General features: G+C 36.5%; 4 protein-coding genes and 1 pseudogene across 5 annotated transcripts; 1 reads left to right on the top strand and 4 right to left on the bottom strand.

The window, feature by feature from the left end:
• The first annotated feature begins 6,326 nt into the window (after positions 1-6,326).
• LOC106445377 (protein LONG AFTER FAR-RED 3) lies at positions 6,327-9,890 on the top strand. The gene is made up of 15 exons (XM_013886919.3): positions 6,327-6,485; positions 6,578-6,741; positions 6,845-6,946; positions 7,040-7,112; positions 7,515-7,621; positions 7,690-7,813; positions 7,943-8,137; positions 8,229-8,314; positions 8,426-8,533; positions 8,642-8,737; positions 8,815-8,913; positions 8,988-9,062; positions 9,150-9,281; positions 9,373-9,488; positions 9,559-9,890. Exons 1-15 carry the CDS (start codon positions 6,407-6,409, stop codon positions 9,731-9,733), a joined length of 1,731 nt encoding a protein of 576 aa, XP_013742373.1. The 5' UTR covers positions 6,327-6,406; the 3' UTR covers positions 9,734-9,890.
• An 811-nt stretch (positions 9,891-10,701) lies between these two features.
• LOC106445372 (sedoheptulose-1,7-bisphosphatase, chloroplastic-like) lies at positions 10,702-12,889 on the bottom strand. Of its 2 annotated transcripts, none has more exons than XM_013886914.3 (7): positions 12,631-12,889; positions 12,369-12,494; positions 12,099-12,284; positions 11,708-12,011; positions 11,533-11,633; positions 11,379-11,450; positions 10,702-11,132 (listed from the first exon to the last, which is right to left on the bottom strand). In XM_013886914.3, exons 1-7 carry the CDS (start codon positions 12,745-12,747, stop codon positions 10,854-10,856), a joined length of 1,185 nt encoding a protein of 394 aa, XP_013742368.1. In that variant the 5' UTR covers positions 12,748-12,889; the 3' UTR covers positions 10,702-10,853. The 2 variants fall into 2 exon arrangements, with proteins under 2 accessions (XP_013742368.1, XP_013742367.1); XM_013886913.3 differs by having other exon boundaries at positions 12,369-12,497; positions 12,631-12,865.
• A 489-nt stretch (positions 12,890-13,378) lies between these two features.
• On the bottom strand, positions 13,379-15,625 carry LOC106445374 (annotated as a pseudogene).
• Positions 15,626-16,464: 839 nt separating this feature from the next.
• On the bottom strand, positions 16,465-17,782 carry LOC106445376 (60S ribosomal protein L35a-1-like). The gene is made up of 5 exons (XM_013886918.3): positions 17,659-17,782; positions 17,515-17,550; positions 17,073-17,301; positions 16,921-16,964; positions 16,465-16,661 (listed from the first exon to the last, which is right to left on the bottom strand). Exons 1-4 carry the CDS (start codon positions 17,685-17,687, stop codon positions 16,923-16,925), a joined length of 336 nt encoding a protein of 111 aa, XP_013742372.1. The 5' UTR covers positions 17,688-17,782; the 3' UTR covers positions 16,465-16,661; positions 16,921-16,922.
• A 1,488-nt stretch (positions 17,783-19,270) lies between these two features.
• On the bottom strand, positions 19,271-21,899 carry LOC106445371 (proline transporter 2). The gene is made up of 6 exons (XM_013886912.3): positions 21,540-21,899; positions 20,807-21,126; positions 20,536-20,725; positions 20,338-20,462; positions 20,039-20,254; positions 19,271-19,790 (listed from the first exon to the last, which is right to left on the bottom strand). Exons 1-6 carry the CDS (start codon positions 21,628-21,630, stop codon positions 19,413-19,415), a joined length of 1,320 nt encoding a protein of 439 aa, XP_013742366.2. The 5' UTR covers positions 21,631-21,899; the 3' UTR covers positions 19,271-19,412.
• Positions 21,900-22,418: the final 519 nt, after the last annotated feature.

The following is a 22,418-nucleotide window of genomic DNA, read 5'->3' on the forward strand; positions in this document are numbered from 1 at the left end:
AACAGTTCCTGCAACCAAATAGCTTGTTTTGCTGCTTCTGTTGCAGCCATAAACTCGGCTTCACATGACGATAGAGCTACTATTTCTTGCTTCGTTGAACTCCAAGTCACAGGACTCTTACCGTAATAAAATATGTGACCTGAAGTGCTTTTGCCATCATCTGTATCGACATTATGGGAGCTATCGCTATACCCCATTAACCTTACTTCTTTCCCACGCAAATATTGAAGTCCGAGTGTGCAAGTGCCTCGAAGATACCTCAATATCTGTTTCAAGGCTGCGCCGTGAGAAGCCTTTGGCTCTTGCATGTACCTGCTAAGGACCCCAACAGAGAACGATAGGTCTGGTCGCGTATGGATCAAGTAACGAAGACATCCTATGATCCGACGGTACTCCTTTTCATCAATTGCTTCTTCACCGGGAGCAATAGAGAACTTTGCGTTGATCTCCATTGGCACATGAGTTAGATTGCACAAATCCATTCCAGTCTCTTCAAGTATCTTGCGTGCGTATCTATCCTGCTTGAGCACAATTCCTCCTTCATGCTGCACAACTTCTATTCCCAAGTAATATGTTAGTTTACCCAGGTCGCTCATCTCGAACTTTGATGACATCTCTCGCTTAAATTCAAGTATGGCTTTAAGAGAGGATCCTGTAACCAATAGATCATCTACATAGACCACTATAAGAAGGATCTCGTTATCTTCTTCCTTCCGGTAGAGAGAGGGTTCTTTTGAACAACGTTTGAAGTTTAAGCCTCGCAGAATCCCATTAAGCTTCAAGTTCCAGGCTCTAGGTGCTTGACGAAGTCCGTAAAGGGCTTTCTTAAGCTTGTAGACCTTATGCTCTTCTCCACTCACGATGAAACCCTCCGGTTGAGTGACATAAACATCTTCTTTTAACTCGCCATGAAGAAAAGCTGTCTTAACGTCTAGGTGGTGTATTTCCCACCCGTAAGAGCCTGCTAGTGCAATAATCAATCTAATTGTCTCAATGCGAGCCACCGGAGCGAACACTTCATCATAATCTATGCCATGTCGTTGAACGTATCCTTTGGCTACTAATCTTGCTTTGTATTTACTTATGGTGCCGTCGGCATTACGCTTTATTTTGAACACCCATTTGAGTCCAATAGGTTTGATACCCGTAGGAAGTTCGAAAAGATCCCATGTGTCATTCTTCTCTATTAAGAATATTTCATCTTTGCATGCGTCGATCCACACCTTTAGTTCCTTAGCGTCGTCAAAGTTCCAAGGTTCGTTGTTTATAACCATTAGTAATCTCTCTCCTTCTACTTCTGCTAAGAGAACATAATCATCGAGGTAGGAGGGCAACGTTGAGGTTCTCGTAGATCGTCTAGGAGCTTGCTGGGAATCACCAGGTTCCTCGTCACCATTGTTATCTTCATCGCTTGATTCTTCATCATCATTATTGCCATTATGCTCTGTTTCTGAGACAGAGCTTTCATCATCGCCATTATTACTTATGCGTCTTAAACTCAACTCAAATCCACTTGTTTCTTTTGCATCATCCTTCTTGCTCCAGTTCCACCTTTTATTTTCTTCGAATATTACATCTCGGCTAATAACGATACGTTCACTCGAAGGATCAACTAACCGATATGCTTTTGATCCCGGTTCAGTTCCGAGATGGACCAGAACTCTAGACCTATCATCAAGTTTTTTCCTTCCGACTGATTCTGTTCTTGCGTAGCACGTACACCCAAATACCTTTAGATGAGAGAGATTTGGTTTTCTACCCCTTAAAGCTTCATATGGAGTTTTGTCATCCAATGTTCTTGTTCCAACTCTATTTATCAAGTATGTGGAGTGTCTTATCGCTTCACCCCAAAGGTGATCCGGCATATCCATGTGTTTTAGAACACTCCTTGTCATCTCTAGGAGAGTTCTGTTACGTCGTTCTACCACCCCATTCTGTTGGGGTGAGTATGGCGCTGTTAAGTCTCGCTTGATCCCGTGTTTCTCGCAGTAGGCATGGAACTCATGAGAAGTGAACTCACCTCCTCTGTCAGTTCGGAGGGTTTTCAGTTTTGCTTGTGTTTCTTGTTCAACAAGTATTTTGAAGTTTTTAAACTTCTCGAAAGCTTCATCTTTTGTCTTCAACAGTACCGTCCACATGTAACGTGTGTGATCATCAATCAAGACGAAGATATATCTTTTGTGGGATGGCGTTGATGGCGTAATAGGTCCACAAAGATCAGCATGTACCAGTTCAAGAGGTGTTGTTGCTCGATAGCGGGTAGCTTGTGGGAAAGGCTTTCTCGTATGTTTTCCTCTTAGGCAGGACGCGCAGACTTCAGTACTACGACTCAGAGAGGGTAAGCCTACAACTAGCTCCTTATTGGCCATTAATCTCATTGTTTCGGGGTTAACATGACCTAACCGAGCGTGCCATAAATTGCCTTCTCCACAGCTCTCGATTTGTAGACATTGAGCATAATCAACCACCAGAGTCACTTTGTAAAGACGATTCTTTGCTCGTGTGGTCTTTACCATTAGTTGTCCTCCTCGATCATATAGACTTAACGTGTCGTCTTTCATACGTACTTCACATCCTACCTCCGTAGCCTGTCCTAGACTGACAATATTGCTACGCAATGCTGGTATGTAATAGACGCCTTTCAATACCTTTTTCTCTCCACTCTTGGCAATAAACCTAATTGATCCTTTGCCCATTATATCTATCTTTGAGTTGTCCCCGAACCGAATCTTTCCAGTGACTGTGTCGTCAAGTTCATAAAAGAACATACGGTTACCACTCATGTGGTTACTAGCTCCGTTATCAAGATACCACACGTCAATAGAGTCTGAATCAGCTTCAAACTTCTTAGGATCTACTTTCCTCTCATTCAAGTAAACCACTTCATGCATCATGAGGGTATCAGCTTCAGTAGTATCTTCTTCTTTCTTCTCAATAGTTTCTTGGAGCTTTAGATGTTTATCGGGACAATCGGTCGCGTAGTGTCCAATTTTATCGCACTTGAAACAAGTGATATGAGATGCATCTCCTCCTCGACCTTGTCGATATGCTTCTCTTTGTTGTTGGAATGTTCCACGACCACGTCCTCTTCCTCTCCAGTTTGACCTTCCTCCGCGTCCTCGGCCTCTACCATAACCTTCAGAGTTTGAATCAGCATACATTAATTTTCCGGTTTCATCAAGCGAGTCTTCTTCTTCTTCTTCAGCAATTCTTTCTTCGTACGCCTTTAGTCTCCCGACAATATCCTCAAAACTCGTTGTCTTAAGATCAAGCATCTGTTCAAGGGATGCAACCATGTGAATAAATTTCTTTCTTGGTAAACTTTTCAAGAATTTCTTCACTAGTTTAGTTTCTTCTATTATTTCTCCTAGAGAAGAAGATTTTGAAGCGATTTCGGATAGCTTGCCGGCAAAGACATCAATTGTGTCTCCATCTTTCATCTTGAGTCTATCAAACTCTGCCATTAAGGTCTGTAACCTAGCTTCTTTTACTCTTTCTGCTCCAACATGTCTTGCTTTTATCGCTTCCCAAACTGCTTTTGCTGTATCCAACTCCCCAACCTGTAGTATCAAGGCCTCCGGAATAGATTGAAATAGAAGCGCAACAGCCATATTGTTTTTCTTCATATCTTCAGCTCCAGGATCTATTGCTTCCCAGACTTCGCTAACCTTAAGTGCTATCTTCATTCTCATGGCCCAAACGGTGTAGTTTGAAGATGTTAACATCGGGTATTTAATGGAAGCTCGACCACCATCTTTGTGTAACACGATTGCATTCTTATCATCACTCATGGTTATTTGCCTTAGGCTCTGATACCAAATATAGAATCACAATAATAAGAAGTCCTTCTCTTATTCAATCACAATAATCGCAATCACAAATCGCAAGTCTCAAAATCACACATTATGCATCACACATTGCATCCATATATATAGGACTCTAAATATCCTAAAACACTTAGTATTATCATATCTCCTAATCCTAAAGATAATCACACTTATAATAGGAAAAGGAAACTTGTATTTTCAAGCTTATCCAACAACAAGTGTGTTTTTTTCGTTGATATAGTGTCAGGTGATCCTGGTATGAAACATAATACAATGTTTTTGGACATCCTTTTATGGGCATTGGACAATCCTGCACCATCAAATTTGATGGTAATCTCCAATACAATCTCAGAAGAAACGGAGCTCTCAAGTCTTCTTCAAGATTTGGAATCAAAAGGCTACAATATTTTTGTTGCACACGCTGAAGAAGCTGCTTCACCCGTGCTACCTCCTGCATGCTTGGAATGGCATTTTAATACCCTAATAGCTGGAGGGAACCCTAACAACCGTACCAACTACTCACGAGATGTCCTCAATATGATTCAGAATGATCTCTCTTTTCGGAGGAAGGGCTGCCATGGTAAACTAGTCGTTTTAGTTCATATATATATCTCATAGTTATTTATTTTGTGGATTATTAATCTAATCAATTGTTTTTGCGTGCTACTTTTTGTGAAACCTTGTAGAGGCTAATACAGCCGTCTTCTGGGACATCGAGGACTGCCCAATACCTGGTGGTATGGATCCTCTTACGTTTCTTCAGAATATCAAATTAGCTCTTGTGAATCATGGTTGTCATGGTAACGTGTCAATTATGGCTTATTGTGACAAGAATAGGAGCCTTGATGACTTCTCCCTCAGTGATACCTCACCCATCACCTTGGTACCCACAGGTGAATATTCCTTCACTTCTTTAACACCGTTGTCTTTTTGTTTATTTTTATATGTATGTAATCTAAAGATCTATGTTTATTATATATGGTTTCAGGCAATAAAGATGCGAGGATTAAGAAAATGTTTACGGATATTTTTTATTGGGCACTGGAAAATCCCCAAACATCAAGTGTGATGGTGGTGATCACAAAAAACTTCCCATGGCACCTTTCAGATCTTCTTTGTGATGCTTTTGAGTCAAGAAATTACAATCTTCTCTTAGCAGATCCTTATGCAGTCGGATATGTAGACTCTGTATGGCTTTCGACAAGCTTATTTGGTGGAGGCAACCCTATCAACCTAAAGGAAAGAAAGGATCATAGGTCGCCCATAATGCTTTCATCAGTCTGATCATGCCTGCCTTTGAGGAATTGCTTATGTGGGTAGTGGAAGGTTTACACCAAGGGACACTGTGCATAGCTGATCATGCATGGTTCGACCATAATGCTTTTATCAGTCTCACATTTTTTTTCTTTTGAACTAATCTGAGTCAGTCTCACTTTGCTTTATGTCAAAAAGTCTTTTGAGTTTGTGTATGGACATTGACGTGACATCTGATCAAGTTATATATACTATATATATAGTGGATTCGGTCAGCTTTTCCTATCGGTTATTCTTTTTATCCACTATTAGCAAAACATACTTTCATTTGCGCCTTACATTAGAAGTCGAATCATTATTTCGAAAAATGATCAAACATAATATGTACTTCATTTTAATTGTTGTTCTAGGTTTATGCACATGAATTAAAAAAAACATATGATTTTATATATTTTTAAAAGAAAAACGCAATTACCTATACACCTAACTATTTTTCAACCAATAGAAAAATAAAATAAAAAATCTTATTAAAATTTTTTGAATTGAAACTTAAAAAAAATACTTATTTTGAAACGAAATTTTTTCTCTACAACGAGAATTAAATTGAAACAGATGGAGTAAATAACAAGGCTACTGCATCGGGCACCAAATATATTATGAATTACAATAAGCTAAGGTCGAAGACATGTATATTTTAAAAGAAATCTGTGAAGAAAAGGAAAAATGCTTATAAGAGTTAGAGAAATTTCCTATAATAGTTTTTTAAAGTTTTTTTCATAAAAATATCTTTCAATGAAGAAAATGACTAAAATAAATTTTATTAAAAGATTGTAAAAATTTTTAAAATAGTAAAAATGTACTTTTATCATAGGCTCAACTAATCTAAACTTAAGGTTTAGAGTTAAGGGGTGAAGTTTTGGATATACGGTTTCAAATTTAAAAAAGTAAAAAATAAATATTAAAAATTTTAAAATAAAAAAAGTTATTTTAGTCATTTTCTTTTTTGGGAGCTATTTTTGTGACAAATTTTTTAAAAATGTCTATACGAGAGAATTATCATCTGAATGATGTAACTATTAAAAAAAAAGGTTATATTAAACCAAAAGTCGTGGATTTGGTAGTATAGAGGTAAAAGAGAGAACCGTTTCAAGTTATTATAACCAAACCAAATCACTTATTTCGGTTATATTCGGTTTAAAAAGAGAGAACCGTTTCAAGTTATTATAACCAAACCAAATAACTTATATCGGTTATATTCGGTTTAAGTTTATTTTGTTCCCATTCCTCGTGGCTTTATCCGTTTTCGAGAACTATCACCGGCGACTATGAACCGCTTCGTCGTCGTTTCAGCTGCCGTCTTCCTCCTCATCTCCCTCGCCTATCTTCCTCTCCTCAACCAACTATGTAATAATTACTCCGTCGTTAAATCAAAACTCCTACTGTTAAACAGTTTGACTTCGATTACGAAAGTTATCGACTTTGATTCTTGTTCGTAGATTGGTCAACGCTGACATCTCTCATACCACCGGTTAGGGTCGTTGCGGATTTGCTAGTCACGAATGGAACAATCTTCACCAGCGACAAATCTTTACCCTTTGCTGATTCCATGGCCATTCGCAACGGCAGGATCCTCAAAGTCGGAAGCTTTACCACTCTCAAGGTTTTTTATCACTCTGTTTTCTTTAGTGTTCAATGTGTTTGATGAATCTTGGAGTTTGATAGAATGTTATTACTCAAGTAGTTCATGATTTGGTGAAAGACAGGATTTTGTAGGAGATGGGACTGTGGGGGTGAATCTGGAAGGGAAGGTTGTAGTGCCTGGACTTATTGATTCACATGTTCATTTGATTTCTGGGGGACTGCAGGTGATAACACAGACTTATATACATACTGCCAAGTGAAGACATTGTTGATCACATAGAGTTTACTCCTTTTTATGTTCTTTTGATTGAGTGCAGATGGCTCAAGTTGGACTCAGAGGAGTGAGTCAAAAGGAAGAGTTTTGCAAAATGGTTAAAGACGCCGTGCAGAGTAATGTTGTTGATCTTATTGTAATGGTTGCATCTTTAAGTTTCTGGTTGCTAGGCCTGAGGGTTTGGTTTTCGGTTTTCTTGGTTCTAGAGATTTAGGAATATTTCGGTTATTTATAAAATTTGGTTCAGTTATTTCGGTTTTCCGGTTCTAGAGACTTAGGAATCTTTCAGTTATTTATAAAATTTGGTTTGGTTATTTCGTCGGTTCGGTGTGTGCAGTAAAGTTGAGAACCGGCTAATATCGGAAAAAAAAATCGGGTCTTAAATTTTGGTTTGGTATAGTTCGGTTCTTAGGTTCCGGATAAATGTGCCCATGCCTAGTGGTTACATTCATTTCATCATTGTTTGTTCTATCTGTAGTGGGAGATTGTTTTTATTCATTATGCTGGTTTTTATTCAGATGCAAAAGAAGGCTTATGGATTCTTGGTGGTGGATGGAACAATGATTTCTGGGGAGGAGAGTTGCCCTCTGCTTCTTGGATTGATGAAATCTCTCCTCATAATCCTGTAAGAGAAGAAACCTGCTGTCAATAGTTAACATCATTCCCTTATTAACTTGTTTCCCTGTGATGTAGGTTTGGTTGATTAGGATGGATGGTCATATGGCTTTGGCGAATTCCCTCACCCTTAAGATTGCTGGTGTTACCAGTTTCACGGAAGATCCAGTTGGCGGAACCATAATGAGATTGCCTAGTGGCGGTAATGCTTAATGTATATTTTGATATAGCAACTTAACCTGCTTACCAATGCTTTGAATTGTAGATAAGGTTTCTTCTATGTTGTGATTTGTATACGAAAATCAAATGGTATTTTGTTTTATGAATGCAGAGCCTACAGGTCTTTTGATAGATGCTGCTATGGAGCTTGTCACTTCCTTCGTTAAAGAAGTGTCAGTGGATGAACGTAGGGAAGCACTTGTTAGAGCTAGCAAGTATGCTTTGACTAGAGGCGTGACAACTGTTGTTGATGTCGGAAGATATTATCCTGGCACTACAGATGAGCTCTCCTGGAAAGACTTTGAAGGTGCAGTACACAGTTTTTTGTTAACCTTGTGTGGAATGACTAGCTAACATTCATACTTGCATGCTGCTTTGGTTTTTAATTTATGGTACAGATGTCTATCTATGGGCTGACTCAACGAATAAGATGATGATACGGACTTGCTTGTTTTTCCCCATCACCACATGGTCACGTTTATCGGTATGAGTCTTCTTCAGAAGCTGCTCTTGCAGAATTGTTAATGTTCTTTTTTTTACTGCATTTTCTTGAAAGTCTACTTGTGCTCCATCTTCGTTGACTTGATGCTTCTAGGATCTTAAGCTTCAGAAGGGACATGTACTAAGTGAATGGTTGTACCTCGGTGGCGTCAAAGCATTTATTGATGGCTCTCTAGGTTCCAACAGTGCTCTTTTCTACGAGGTGAAGATTACTTTAAATTCATCTGTTATACATTAATTAAACATATTATTGAAACACACATTATAGCATTTCATAAGCAACAATCACACGGTTTGTATCTTTCTGCAGGAATATATTGACACACCTAACAATCATGGGTTAGAAGTGATGGATCCTGAGATACTTTCAAACCTCACAATGGCAGCAGACAAATCAGGGCTTCAGGTGCTCCATTGCTTACTTCTGTCCATTGCATTTAACAACTCAGATAAGTTGCTTATTTACCTGTCTTGTTGATCAAGGTTGCTATCCATGCTATAGGAGACAAAGCAAATGACATGATTCTTGACATGTACGAATCTGTTGCTGCAGCCAATGGAGAACGGGATAGAAGATTCAGGGTGAAGATTCATCTTTCTTCTCTTAGCTATTTACTTCTATCATTACTTAGTATCTCTGAGATACTGCCTTACAGATTGAGCATGCGCAACATTTGGCACCAGGATCTTCCGCCCGGTTTGGTCGACATCACATTGTAGCCTCAGTGCAGGTCAGTCACTTCCCACCCAGCATTTGCTGCATTTGGACATTCAGACTTATATGCTTGATCTAACATATCTAAGGCTCTTGTGAACAGCCAGATCATTTGCTTGATGATGCTGATACTGCTCCTAAGAAGCTCGGTTTTGACAGAGCTGAAAAGGAGTCTTATCTATTTCATTCTCTCTTAAATGGAAATGCACTTGTGGCTTTTGGTTCAGACTGGCCTGTACGTCCATCTATATAACCTGCAACATAGAAACTTTTACATGTTTTCAAACTAAAAGAACTGAAGCTTACTTCGTTCGTATTTGCTTCAGGTGGCTGACATTAACCCGTTGCACAGTATCAGAACCGCGGTTAAACGAATACCTCCCAAGTGGGATCACGCTTGGATTCCATCTGAATGCATCTCTTTCACCGATGCCTTGACTGCGTAATAAGCCTCTTCTCTAGCCTTTTGAAAGTATTAATAATAGTTGATCTTTGTCAAATGCAAATGGCAGGCACACGATATCAGCGGCACGAGCAGCCTTTCTTGATGATCACTTGGGGTCTTTATCTCCAGGGAAGCTTGCGGATTTTGTAATATTGTCAACGAATTCGTGGGACGAGTTCTCAAAAGACGGCTCTGCTTCGGTGTTAGCAACGTACGTAGGAGGAAAGCAAGTGCACCCTTGAGTTGATGAAATCCATATTCCATACACAAGTGTTGTGAACTAAGTATCTGACAAGTCAGTTCTCTGTTTGCCTATGCGCCTTGTGTAGTATGTACCGATATAAACTTTAGCCCACCAGTTACAGTATAATCGATATATAAACACCAGTTTTGCTCAAAGATTTTCACAAAATCAGATGTTACATTAATGTTACAAAAGGTACATTATACACTACTAGGCTACTACACCTCTTTGTAAAGCTTCTATGAGGATAAATCTAGTATTCACAAGTTACAAGAAACAGTCCAAACAGAGGAGATTTGCTCTTAGTGATCACAGATTATCAGAATCATATGGAAAAAATACGAGTTTAAAGAGTTTCTTCCGGTTGAAAATTACCTTTAACCCATATGGGAGGAGCGTTTGTAGCATTTGCAAGCTCCTGTTTTTAGATGCATCTCATGATTAGGATTATGTCTTTTAATCTCATAACACGAGATACAAAGAACACAAAGAGAGGGAACTAAACCTGTTATTGGTTGTGAACTCTCTGATAGATGCCGGCATGTCGTTTGTGTAAAGGCTGCGGTACTTTTTTTTGTGGAAGAAGGCTGCCTTTGAGAGTATCATGCTATATGTACCACTCCACCAAACCGACCACCATCCACTGTAGCTGTAGTAATTGGCTTTTATCATTTTGCAAAAATTGAAGTCTGACATAATGTAAGAAAGATAATTCCAAACATCATCTACTGAGTCGTCCAAATAGCATAAAAATATGTTTGTTCATTTATTTTTTAATCTTTAAAATTTTGTATAAATTTTGACCTATAAAACTGATAGGATTTATCGCATGTTAGTCATGTTCTTGTTTAACGAATAATGAAAGTTTTTTTTTAACGTCTGAACTCAATTAAGAAGTGAGAAGTGAGAACCAAAGTTCAAAGGGTACAACAAAGGTAAAACAAACCGAAATAGAAGACAGAGGAAAAGCGCAAACACCAACAATATGATCTTTAAGGGAATGACTTAACAACTGTTGGTAATAGTTTTGTTGCTTCTCATATAACCCAATAGAAAAAAAAATTAATCATCCCGCTTATGGAAAATTAACATGCTTTCAGTTTTATTATAAAAAGTTTCTAAGCATTAGCTCCAATGGGAACATTCTTGAGTCTTGATGTTCCGTAAAGGGTTTCTTCAAAGCGGATGATCTCGTTCTTTGAGCCATAAGCAACTTGAGTTCTATCGTCGAGGTTGACGATGGTCTTGTCAAGCACAGACTTGTATCCATCACTGCTGAATCCACCAGCATTCTCAATGAGTAGGCCTAAAGGAGCCACTTCGAACAAGAGTCTCAACTTTGCCTTAGCCGTAGGAGAAGTCACGTTTGTGAAGATTCCTTTCTCCTTCACAATAATCTGCATGCCACACACAAAAAAAAAAGGGTTTAAGTCAAGTTTCATTCACAAGTAGAAATCTGGAATAAAATAGTCGAATTTAAGATTTAAGGAGTATAAACATTTTTGAGTTAATCTTGATACAAAATTTCCCCCAACAGTTTGGGGTTATGCGATTTATGTTTAATAGTTCTAAAATATTTGGGAGGTAATGCATGTTTTATCCGGCTATACCTAGAAGAACTAGCTTGCCAGAGAAGAACAAACCTGGTTAACGTCAGGAACCATTCCTCCTGTATATCTCAATGTGTACTTCTCTTTCACGTAGTAATCAATCAGCTGATTTTAACAGTGAATAAGAAAAACATTCAAAGATTTGTATAGAATAGTGATTAGATTAAAGCAGAACAAAAGCAAGAACCTTGCTGTATTCAGAATTGTCAAACGTGGCTCTCAAGTTTCCTGGTGAGAACATTTTCCCTTCATTAATCTCTGTGGTCTCCTTAACATGCTGCCATTTACCTGAGAAACATTTTGACCTTAAGTCTAAAACTACCAGAGAGTGAATCTTGGTTGGACCAAAAGCAGAGGAGTACCTTCATCAAGAAGCAAGAACTCATGAGTTCCTGGAAACCCTTTAACAGCCAAAACATAAGTGGTTCTTGGACCATAGATTCCCATGGCTGCAGCCACTTGATCTCCTCCCGTGACTCCGGTTAACTTATCACCAGGCCAAACCCCAAATATGGTTCCCACAGTGAAGTTTGTATCCACAATGCTGGATCCATCCAATGGATCAAATGCCACACTAAACCCACCTTCCACTGGACCTCCCATGTCTTGAAGCTCAGGTACTTCTTCAGAGCAAGCGTATTTACACACATGCGAGTATTGCAAAGCCTAGAAAAACAAAAACAAAAAAAAAAATATTAATCAAACCCTAATGATCCTTGTGACATAAGTTACTCAAAATATAAAGAAAACAACCTCAAAGAGAAGCTTATCGGCGAGCATATCGACAGCGAGTTGTTCATCGCCAAAGGAATTAACACAAGCAGTCCCACCACAAGAAGCTGTCCTAACTTTGAAAGCTATTGTCCTCAACGCTTCTCCCATACACATCAGCAAAGTTCTCAATCCCTTGTCAGGTGTTGCTTCTCTCAAAAACTCTTCCTATACACTCAAACTCAATAATTGAATCATCAACAAGATTTTTAGATAAAAGAATTGAGTAATGTTATTGCTCTGGAGACTTACCAAGCTTTGACCAATCTCACATTTGGTCACAGTCGAACCACCATTGTTCTTAGCCTTGGTGGCTTTCAATTGCGATCTTGGTGCTACTCTTAGTGACTCTCCGAAGATTGAGCTAGACTTCAGACGCTGCTGAGATCAAATGTTAAGTACCCTTTTACAGTTAAGAACACATTCGTTATAATGAATCACACTCACTAGAACTAGAAGTGAACATATCACACGTGCGCGCTTTGCATGTGTGCGTGTAGAGGATACTACTAACCTTGAAGCTGGATGATGCGGAGAAGGAATAAGGAGGAGAAACCAATGTAGATGATCGTTGAGAAGAAACGCTTGGGAGGATGATCCCACGTGAGTAGCATGTGACGCTGGTCTCCATGGCTTAATTATGTTTCTGAAGTTTGAGGTTGATAAAAGAAGAAGAGCTCTCTACAGAGGATAAAGGTGGAAACAAAAGATCAAACTCAAGTGGTGTGGTGTATGTAGGAGAAGATAAAGTGATCATTTATTGTGTGGTTATGGTCTTTTTAACGTATTTTTCCATTTTGAGATGATATCATCAACATCAGTTACTCAAAAATAAATGTTTTTTTTTATTGAAAATTTTCAAAAATAGTATCAGAGCCAGGTTTCGATCCTGGGACCTGTGGGTTATGGGCCCACCACGCTTCCGCTGCGCCACTCTGATTTATTGATAATAACTACAAGATTAAAATATATAACAGACAACTAGAAGATATTGTAGAAATGTTACTTTACAATTCGTGTTATACGACTTTATATAGTTTTCTAACAAGACCCATTTAAGATTATAACAGGCCTGTTACTCTAGCTTTAATGGCCCAAAATAGATTTCTTGTTCTCCAAGGATTAGACGCACACCAAAAGAATCTAAACCTATTTTTTTTCCTCCTCGTCTCTTTCTTTCACATGTTCTCAGAGATAAGCTGAGATGCAATTCGTGAAGGCAAGAACGCAAGTGTTCTGAAACGGTTGTTTTCCAAAAGGAATGTATCAGATTTTTTTATAGATAATAACACAAAAAGACTTCAGGAGACATCAATGGAAACATTAATGGATAGATTACACACTTCACACACAAAGATACCAAGAGAAAACAAACTGAATCAGTCTGGCATTAACTTCAATTTAGACTAGAGAGAGGAGATAATTCTTGAGTTTAAGATTCAGGAACCGCCGTTGCTGGTGTACCAGCGGCTACTGCGGCGGCTGCAGAGCGTTTGATGGAAGCGGATTTGATCAAGTGGTTGTAGCTACCCTTTTCCTTGAAAGGCTGAGCGAAATGGTGCTTGCAGTACAAGATTCCTTCAAGAGCTGCGTAGTTTGAAGGCGAAATAGGGCAGCCTCCATGTGAGCACTTGAAGCAGGACTTGTGATATGTCTGGCTCTCCACTGTTACCTGCAGTTTTCCCAGAAAGATGTTTGTCACCAACAAAAGAGCTTTCAAAACCTTTTCTCTTGTGTGCCAGAGAACATGCCAGCAACTCGGCTAGGAGTCCTTGTCTGAGAACAAACGAAGAAGTTCAATCTGAGTAAACGTATCTAAAGAGATTCTGTAGAAACCAGATAAAAGAAACATTTATACCAGCTCAGGACTTGATTTCTCAGCTGGTTTTGCAGCTGTAAGGAGAGAAAAGTTCCAAGATTAATAGGAAAGCCACAACAAGAAAGGCAAAGCTTAAAGTCTAGATGGAAAGAAGCAGCAGGAACAAGGAGAAGAGGAAGTACATACGTGACTGAAAGTTTTTGGTGAAGCTACCAGACTCCTTGAAGAGCTGCTCATAATGAGGCTTACAGTACAACACTCCTTCCATCGATGAATATCTACTCAGCTGTACAAAAAATTCATACTTTATCAGGATCACTAGAGAAACTTTGAAATCAAACAGTTAAGATACCTGAAGCCTGGATTTGCAGTGGGTGCATTTGAAGCAAGACTTGTGATAGCTAACTCCATCAGCAGAGAGAAGCTCCACAGGGTAGACAGTCTTCTCGCAAGCCTTGCACTTCTGCTGAGTTCCTGTGAAAGAAGACATCCTTCCTTCAACCCCCTTTTGCCTTTGACCTTTCTTCTCCTTTAAAATATCAAAGTCAAGAAACAATGAGGTTAAGCTATGTTACATGGAAACGGAAGCGGGTACGCGGAAGCGGAAACGTAAAGAAGCGCAGAAGCGAATTTTTTTAAAATATTAGGAAGCGGGTACGTGTTGGAAGCGTATATCTATATATATATATATATAAATATATAAATATATATATATTTTTTTAGAAAAAATAGGACTAAAATTTTTATGATTTATATCTGAAATAAAACATTTATTCATTTACAATAATTTTGAAATGATTTTATATTAAAACTGTAAAAATACACATAAATTAAGTTTACAAAAAAATATTATATTAATTATTTTTAATACTTCATAAATAATTGACACAATATATTTCAATGTGTGCTATATCTTTAATAAAAAATCTCAATGCACAAAGATAATTTATAGCTTTATTTTTAATATTTGTATATTTATAACTCAATATTCATTACTATTAATTTTTTTATTTTATAAAGATTAAAACTATGGTTTTATATTTTATTGGTATACATTGCATTTTTCTTAAAAACGGAAGCGTGATTCCAAAACGGAATCGTAAGCTTCCAACAGGTTTTTAAAGAGAATATTTTAGAAACGTTTTGGAAGCGAGATTCCGCAAGCTTCCACAAGGTTCCGATTCCGATTCTGCTTCCGAAGCGGGAAGCGGACGTCCGATGAAGCTTCCGTGCAACGTAGAGGTTAAGTGATCAGATCAAAAAGCACTCAGAATGAGATTGTAAGAACATCGAGAGAAATAGATGGATCTATTACCTCTCTCTGAGCTGATAACGTCCAAGATCTGACGAAAACTGCAAAAAAAAACATACAGAAAAAGAAGAAGAAGAAGGCTTAACAAACTAGAGGAAGACTTGGGAGATGCATAATGCCAAAAACTCAAGTTAGTAGAGAAGCTATTACGTACTCTTGCGTCTATTCACGAAAATGGAGGATCTGTGTGAGGATCAAAGCGATGAAGATGAAGAAGAAGAATAAAAATGGGAGATATGGTTAAATCTTCCTTTTATGTTTTTCTTTTTTAGCTGGAGGAGACAAACAGTGGGGTTCCACTTTGGCTTGTCTGTTTTTTCTTTTGTAATAACAGCAAAATATTTGAAGATTAGAGAATTCTCTGAAGATTATATTTACAATAATAAAACAACAACGAATGGATGTTCTTATCTTATCTTACTGTATCATTTTACCAAATAAAGGGATAATTGATCTGTTTAAATTTTTTATTGAGAAAAATACTAGTATAGCACCAAACTAAGTTTTTGTTCCCAAAGTAGCACTCAATGCTCAAAATCATAAAAATAAGTTTTATTAAAGAGGTAAATATACATTTATATCCCTTGGGTTAATTAATCCAAACCTTAGGGTTTAGAGTTAAGGGGTAGGTTTTGGAATTAGGGTTTAAAATTTTATAAAAAATAAATACTAAAACAAAAATAAAAATTTTTAAAACAGTTTCAAAAAGTATTTTTAAATTATAAAAAGAAAATTTGAAAAAAAAATAAAAAAAGTTTCAAAAAAAAATTATAAAAATTTCGAATCTGAAAACATATAATCTGAAATTATAAAATAAATTTTTTATTTTTTTATTTTAGTTATTTTTATTTATTTTTATTTATTTATTTAATTTCAAACCAAGGGTATCAGGGATATTTTACCCTTTAATGAATGTTATTTTTGTGACTTTTTCTTTCTAGTGCTATTTTTGACACATAAACTTCAAAAGTTGCTATTATTGACAATTGCTCTTTTTTATTCTCCTCGAATATGCTAAATAAAAATATCTAACATATCCATTGCTGTCCACACCACCTATTATAGATTCCTAAACAAATAGATATGCGACGACAAGTAAAGCGTCTTTTGCATAATAAATTGTTTTACTATTGCATGTCATAATCAGTAGAATAATATAATTAAATATCATTAAAAGGTTTTGATATTCATAGAAACTATATCACTGGAGTGCTAAGTGGAGAAAATAAATTGGCAACTCATTTTTGTTTTGCAATCCCATCAAATTAATGTTTTAATTCGTCTAGAGATAAACAAATCTGACAAAAAAAAAGTGAAAAAAGGATTAAAACTATTAGCTTCTGAGAAATATGATAATGGGAGCTTCCTTCTGATGCTTGTGAAATGAACTCCACGTCTTGAATCTAGCCTCCTCCTGCATCAGGAAATCAAATCAGGATACGTGTTGACTCGGACAACACATAAAACAAGATCCTAGAAGAATAATACATTACATTACAGGGATGAGTCTAAGACCTCACAACTACAATATCCATCCTTTCAATTGCTAATACAAGTCAGGCCAAAACAGGCTAATCTAATTTGAGTTAATAGACAATAATCATTAATAATCCTTAACACTAATGAGACTTAAATTTTGGACAAAGCTACAAAGATGGGTGCATATTATTTACTCTTATATGTTGCTTGGGTACATGAACACTCTGACTCTAGCTCCCTGAGAGTAACACAACAGAAAACAAATGATGAGTCACACACTTGAGCATTTACAAAGAAAAAAAACATCATATTAACGAAGAGATGCGTTCCAAGGAAACGAAGTTACCATTGACTTTGGTGGTAGGTTTGAAGTGAACTTGGCACGGACAACACCGCTGTTACCATGAGGCCTAGCGACTTTGCCCCAGATGCAACGGTAGTGAGAACCGTTCTTCTTTGTCTTCGCCTTGTAGATATAAGCCATGCGCTTTCCCTTGTACCAAGTAACCTCCTCTGTTGTGTTCACTCCTTCGATCTGGATTAGAGATGTGTTTGGGTACTGGTTCGACTTCGACCTGAAAATGTACATTAACAGTCACTAATCAAGCTTAAGATTAAGATTGCTACTTAAGATTTTCAAACACTTCTTGGTACGCAAGTAACTGCACCAGAAGCTCAAAATGTAATCATTTCAAGAACCATAAATCAAGAACAAAAGACGCAATCTTTCACACGGACAACTAGACTAAAACACAGATAAAGACAGGATCAAAGTTGTGCAAAAGTACCTCTTGTAACCGAGGACTGTTCCTCGAACATACAATCTGCAAAAACAGCAAACAAATAAAGGTTTTGTCAGATGAATAAACCATTAGTTACTCGAATCGGAGATTCAGAGAGAGAAGTCTGTTTATGTTAGAACCGTTAGTTACCTAACTCTTTCTCCTTGGCGTCCTTTCATTTTCGATTCTGATACTGTGTCTTCTTCTTCGTCTTTGACTCTTTTATGCCGGCGAGTGAAGTACAGAGAAGAGCCCTAGCTAGCTTTCGATATTAGGTTAAACAATATATATGTGGATTCATAAATAAGCCCATTATGAATCCCTATTAGGCCTACATTTGGCCCAGGCACTTACAGTTAACAAGTAAATGAACCGGAGAAAACCATATAAGACAGAGTTTTCAACAATTTAAAGTCATCATTTCAAATTTTAAACACGAGAATTCAAGATCAATCTAAATTTTGAATTGATTTACACTAAATCCGTTTTTATCACTTTTCTTTTTTTTTAAAAAAAATCAGTGATAATGAACTTGTTATTTTAAAATGTATTTTTTATCAAAAGTATTTAAGGAATTAGATTCTTAAGTTTAAGAGATGTTCATTGTGGTTTATGGTGTTTAATATATAACTAGATTTTGACCCGCGCTTTCAAAGCGCGGGTTTATTTTTGTTTTTTTTTCAATTGACAAATATTTAGTAAATGTCACATTTTCATATATTTGTGTTTTATTTTATAAAAGACTTAAAAATTTTATTTTTATTTATCGTATTTCATTTTAAATGACTATTTATGTTAAAAAAATTAAACTTTATTTTTTTAATGAATTAAGTTGGTATAACTCTGATAAATTAATTTTATTATGGGGTTAATATTTTAATTAAAAAATTATATACTTTTAATAAAGATTTATACTTTTCAATAAAAAAATTTAATTATTTTTATGAATGCTTAAATTATATTAAGAAAAAAAAATAATAATTAAGAATAGTTGAAAAAAAAATTATTTGAACTTGGACTCAATGGCCCAAAGAAAAAAAAAAGTGAGAATTGAATCTGATTTTTTAATAGGCCCAAATGGCCCAAGAGAGATTTGATTTGGGCTGGATCCAAAAATAATGACCCAATATAGATTTGTTATTAATATTACTTAATTGCCCTTAATGAAACATGCAATGTTAATGAAGGAAACATGCCCCTAAGGTAATTATGACAATAGGATCCTGATTTAATAGTATAGATTATAATAATTTCTCTAATTGACTTAAGATGGTTTAAAGTAGGTTCTAAAAATCAGTCTAGGCGGCGCCTAGGTTGCAACTCGATCTTAGCCAAAACGATTTTTCTATAATCCTATTCATACGATTCAAATTGGTTTAAAATGCTATAAATAGATTAAAATCTGTTTAAATCAGATCTAAACTAGTCTAAATATGTTAAAAGTAATCGTGTTAGTATAAATCCACAAATTTGTCTGATTTATTTTGTTTTGGATATATCACAATATTTTATAATTAAACTTAAAAATAAAAATATTTCATACAAACATAAAAAATATAAAAAATAAATTAATAATTTGTTTACAACTAGGCTTTGTCTAGGCCCCGAATTATCTGCCAAGTCGATAGTTTTCTATAAAGCACCTAGTTGCCGTCTAGCGATTTCTTGAACAACTTTAAACTCAGTTAAATCGCTTCAATTCTTTTCACATACTAGAAGTCTAGAATACATATTCAATGTTGTTTTGTTAATTAAACTAAAATTGTCAAACCAAACCGGAAACGGTTATAAGTCTTTTTGATTTGTAAGCGAAGTACAAGTAACAATAAAATGGATTACAGTTGTTTCGCTATAAGGAGATTACAACATAAACAATGTCGTAGACGACAAAGATATAGCACTTTTCAGACATCAGCAAAAACATGGAAGTTCTTGGAGTCAACAGCAATGAGTCTAACAGCAGCAATTGCAGCAGCAAGAGACATTAACCCAAAGAAGCAAACGTTAAGCCAATGCCATAGCTTTTGAACAGGACTAAGCTTATCGTTCATAGCTACGACATACATGTGATTTGCTAATATGAACGTGAGAGGGAAAGTGCTTATAGCTCCCGTGAGGCTCATGAAATCTCCAAGAAACGGTAAAAGCGCTGAGAGAAGAGTGCTCACCGCGATGTAGCTTCCTCGCGCTACTGTTCTAAACAACAGATTCTTCAGTGCTAATGGACTTCCTTTGATTCCATACTTTGTGTCCATAAACTCATACGTCGGACTTGCAAAAATCTACAAAGGAAGTAAACAAGTTTCATAGAAATAGAGCACGTCCTAAAGACATAGACAAAATGAAACATTCGGCTATCACTCTCAAAACATATTTTGTAGTTAATATGTATATATCATTCGTTTTTCAAATAGTTAAAATTATAAATATTTATTAATTATTTCAAACTCCATAAATTTTAAGACCGGCTCTACATATAAACAAAACGATCAAAGAGTATACAACGGTCAAGGAAGAAAGATTAACTTACGTGTAAAGAGATAACGGATTGGAGAAAGGCTGAAATGTTAGCTAGAGCTTTAACCCAGAGAGGTCCACTGACACTGTTTAACAGATAAGTTGATGTTGAGGAGCCGTAAGCCCAATAACCGATGAATGTAACGGTATACATTGGTAATACACCAGCAGTGAATTGAAAATACAGAGCCTTCATCATGTTTTTAACCACCGGTTGCTTCACAGTGGCCTAGTCATTGCACAAAGATTAGTGTCATGAACAGAGAAAAAGATTAGAGTATGAATAGATTGGCGTTTATCCATGAGACTGACCTGTATTTCTGGGAGCATACCCGTGTTGAATGCGAAAACTAGATTTGCTGCTGCTCCTGTTATGGTAAAGATTTTGTCTACTGATGATCCTTGTATGTTGTAATCTCTTGAAGGTTTGTTTACTCCTACAAAAAAAATCAACTTATAAGTAGTTCTTTTGGTTTATAAGGTTGCATTTTGAGGTTTGTAGATTGTTACCATCTTTAACTGATAGAACTATTGCAACAACAATGTAAATCAGGCTGAGGATTGTTGATACTCCTAGCCATATTCCAAGAGCTGATAAATGAGGAATACCGATTGCGAAAAGCGCACATACAACACCCGCAATGGCGATAAAGTGAGGCAGTTTCATTACACTGTCATCTCTAAAAAGTACATAAACCGCCTGCACACGTTGCAAAATCACATCAATGAGGGAAACTAACTTAAAATGTTTTTGCAACATGTCAGGTTGTTATTGTTGTACCTTTAAAGCGGAACCAGCAAGTATGATGTAGCCACAATTAATCATGAAAAGATTGACATATTGCAATCCCCATGTAACACGATACATCTTTTTACCGTAGATGAAGCCAGCGAGATCTCTATAACGAATGTGTCGTTTTCCACCAAACTCATGAAGCTTGGCTATAAGAGAGTTTGCGTAAAGGGATATTGCGGTAGCGAGAAGGAGACCAACCACACCACCAATCCAACCCAAAGGAACCATGACTGTCCCGGAATATCCCAACACATAGGCGCTGTTTATACCGGTTGTTAGTACAAATGCTACCTGAAACCATGAATCTGTACAATTTCGCCAACAGTTAAAGTTCACACGCAGTTATCTATCAACGCATATAACTCACTCTCAATGCCAATTGTTACCCTCAAGGGAATATAAGCAAAATAAAACAGTCATTATTTCTGTTGATTGATGTTTAAGTTTTCAGCAGCGCAAATATAGATAACAATTGCTATGTAGAACATCAGTGACATATATGTGTAAAATAAAGTGCAAAAAGTTAATTAAAAAACTGAGCACCAGTCCCCAATTGAGTATACACTTTCCAAAGACAAAGCAAAAGTGTTCTCTAGATCACGCAATAAACGACAAGTTGATTCATTGTAACAACCAAAAAGAGAAACAAAACAGGACAAAAATATATAATGAGAAATAAATAAAAATATACAAAGAGAAAGATAAGAAGAGTCCGAACCGCTGCTGATCTGATGAGCAGTCTCAGGGATTTCAAGATCGAACTTTTCCACTGAGACGACTTTACGGTTCCTAGCCTCACTCGTATCCATGGCTTCCAACAAGAATTAACCAGTTAGTTCTTGTCTCTCTGCCTCCAAAAACCCTCCACTTTCTTCTCTAATTCTTTGTTTTAGAGTCGATGTCTTCCTCCTCAAAATACAGACTTTTTTAATCTGCTAGAACAAGATTCGTGACAGACAAATATATTCCATAGAAAAAGTGTGAAATGGAATCGTTGAGGATGAAAAGATGGATTCTGTTTTCTTCCAAGTGTTTTATCTTTTTTTTCAGTCAAATTTAAATTGATAGGTCAGAAAGATGGATACGTTTCTCTGTATGTTAATTGTGTATTTAATTACTTGGCACGCGATCCTATAAATTGGGCAACTTAACGTTTTGTCAGTGTATTTTTTTATGAAAAAAATAATATTTGTGTTGTTTTCTCTCAAGTAGAAAATGATCTTTGACATTAAAATAAAGATATCAAGGATCTCATAATTGGTTTATATTTGGAAAGTCAATGGTTTGTTCCAGACTTCCAGTTGATGATGTCTTGGTATGAACAGCTTATGAAAAAGCAAAACACGCTTTCTTGAATTTGTTACGATGTTAGAATTACGTAGGCTCTTTTCTTTCGAATAGTCCATTCCAACTATTTTTTTCTAAAGACCACTGTAAGTATAAACTTATAAAGAACTTTTATTAATTAATTTAAACTTTGCAAGAGAAGTTGAAAAGTCAAAGAATAGTAGGTGAGGCATAAACGCTAGCTTACATATTATTTTGTTCGGATTATATTCCTTTTGACTTCTCATGACATTATCTTAAAAAAGGTTGA

The sequence above is a fragment of the Brassica napus genome, chromosome A4, assembly GCF_020379485.1.
Source record: "Brassica napus cultivar Da-Ae chromosome A4, Da-Ae, whole genome shotgun sequence".
NCBI lineage: Eukaryota > Viridiplantae > Streptophyta > Magnoliopsida > Brassicales > Brassicaceae > Brassica > Brassica napus.

Bases quoted from the DNA above. Each gene is read 5' to 3' on its own strand.
- LOC106445377 (XM_013886919.3), top strand. From the start codon at position 6,407: ATGAACCGCTTCGTCGTCGTTTCAGCTGCCGTCTTCCTCCTCATCTCC. The intron at 7,113-7,514 runs GTAATGTTGTTG...GTTTTTATTCAG, and splicing joins GGTTAAAGACGCCGTGCAGA to ATGCAAAAGAAGGCTTATGG. The intron at 9,489-9,558 runs GTAATAAGCCTC...TGCAAATGGCAG, and splicing joins TTCACCGATGCCTTGACTGC to GCACACGATATCAGCGGCAC.
- LOC106445376 (XM_013886918.3), bottom strand. From the start codon at position 17,687: ATGAAAGGACGCCAAGGAGAAAGAGTTAG. The intron at 17,551-17,658 runs GTAACTAACGGT...CTGTTTTTGCAG, and splicing joins CGCCAAGGAGAAAGAGTTAG to ATTGTATGTTCGAGGAACAG. The intron at 16,965-17,072 runs GTAACTTCGTTT...TGTTACTCTCAG, and splicing joins ACCTACCACCAAAGTCAATG to GGAGCTAGAGTCAGAGTGTT.
- LOC106445372 (XM_013886913.3), bottom strand. From the start codon at position 12,747: ATGGAGACCAGCGTCACATGCTACTCACGTGGGATCATCCTCCCAAGC. The intron at 12,285-12,368 runs GTAAGTCTCCAG...TTGAGTGTATAG, and splicing joins GTGAGATTGGTCAAAGCTTG to GAAGAGTTTTTGAGAGAAGC. The intron at 11,634-11,707 runs GTACTCCTCTGC...AATGTTTCTCAG, and splicing joins GTTCTTGCTTCTTGATGAAG to GTAAATGGCAGCATGTTAAG.
- LOC106445371 (XM_013886912.3), bottom strand. From the start codon at position 21,630: ATGGATACGAGTGAGGCTAGGAACCGTAAAGTCGTCTCAGTGGAAAAG. The intron at 21,127-21,539 runs GTTCGGACTCTT...GAAATTGTACAG, and splicing joins TGCTCATCAGATCAGCAGCG to ATTCATGGTTTCAGGTAGCA. The intron at 20,726-20,806 runs GTACAACAATAA...CAACGTGTGCAG, and splicing joins TTGCTGGTTCCGCTTTAAAG to GCGGTTTATGTACTTTTTAG.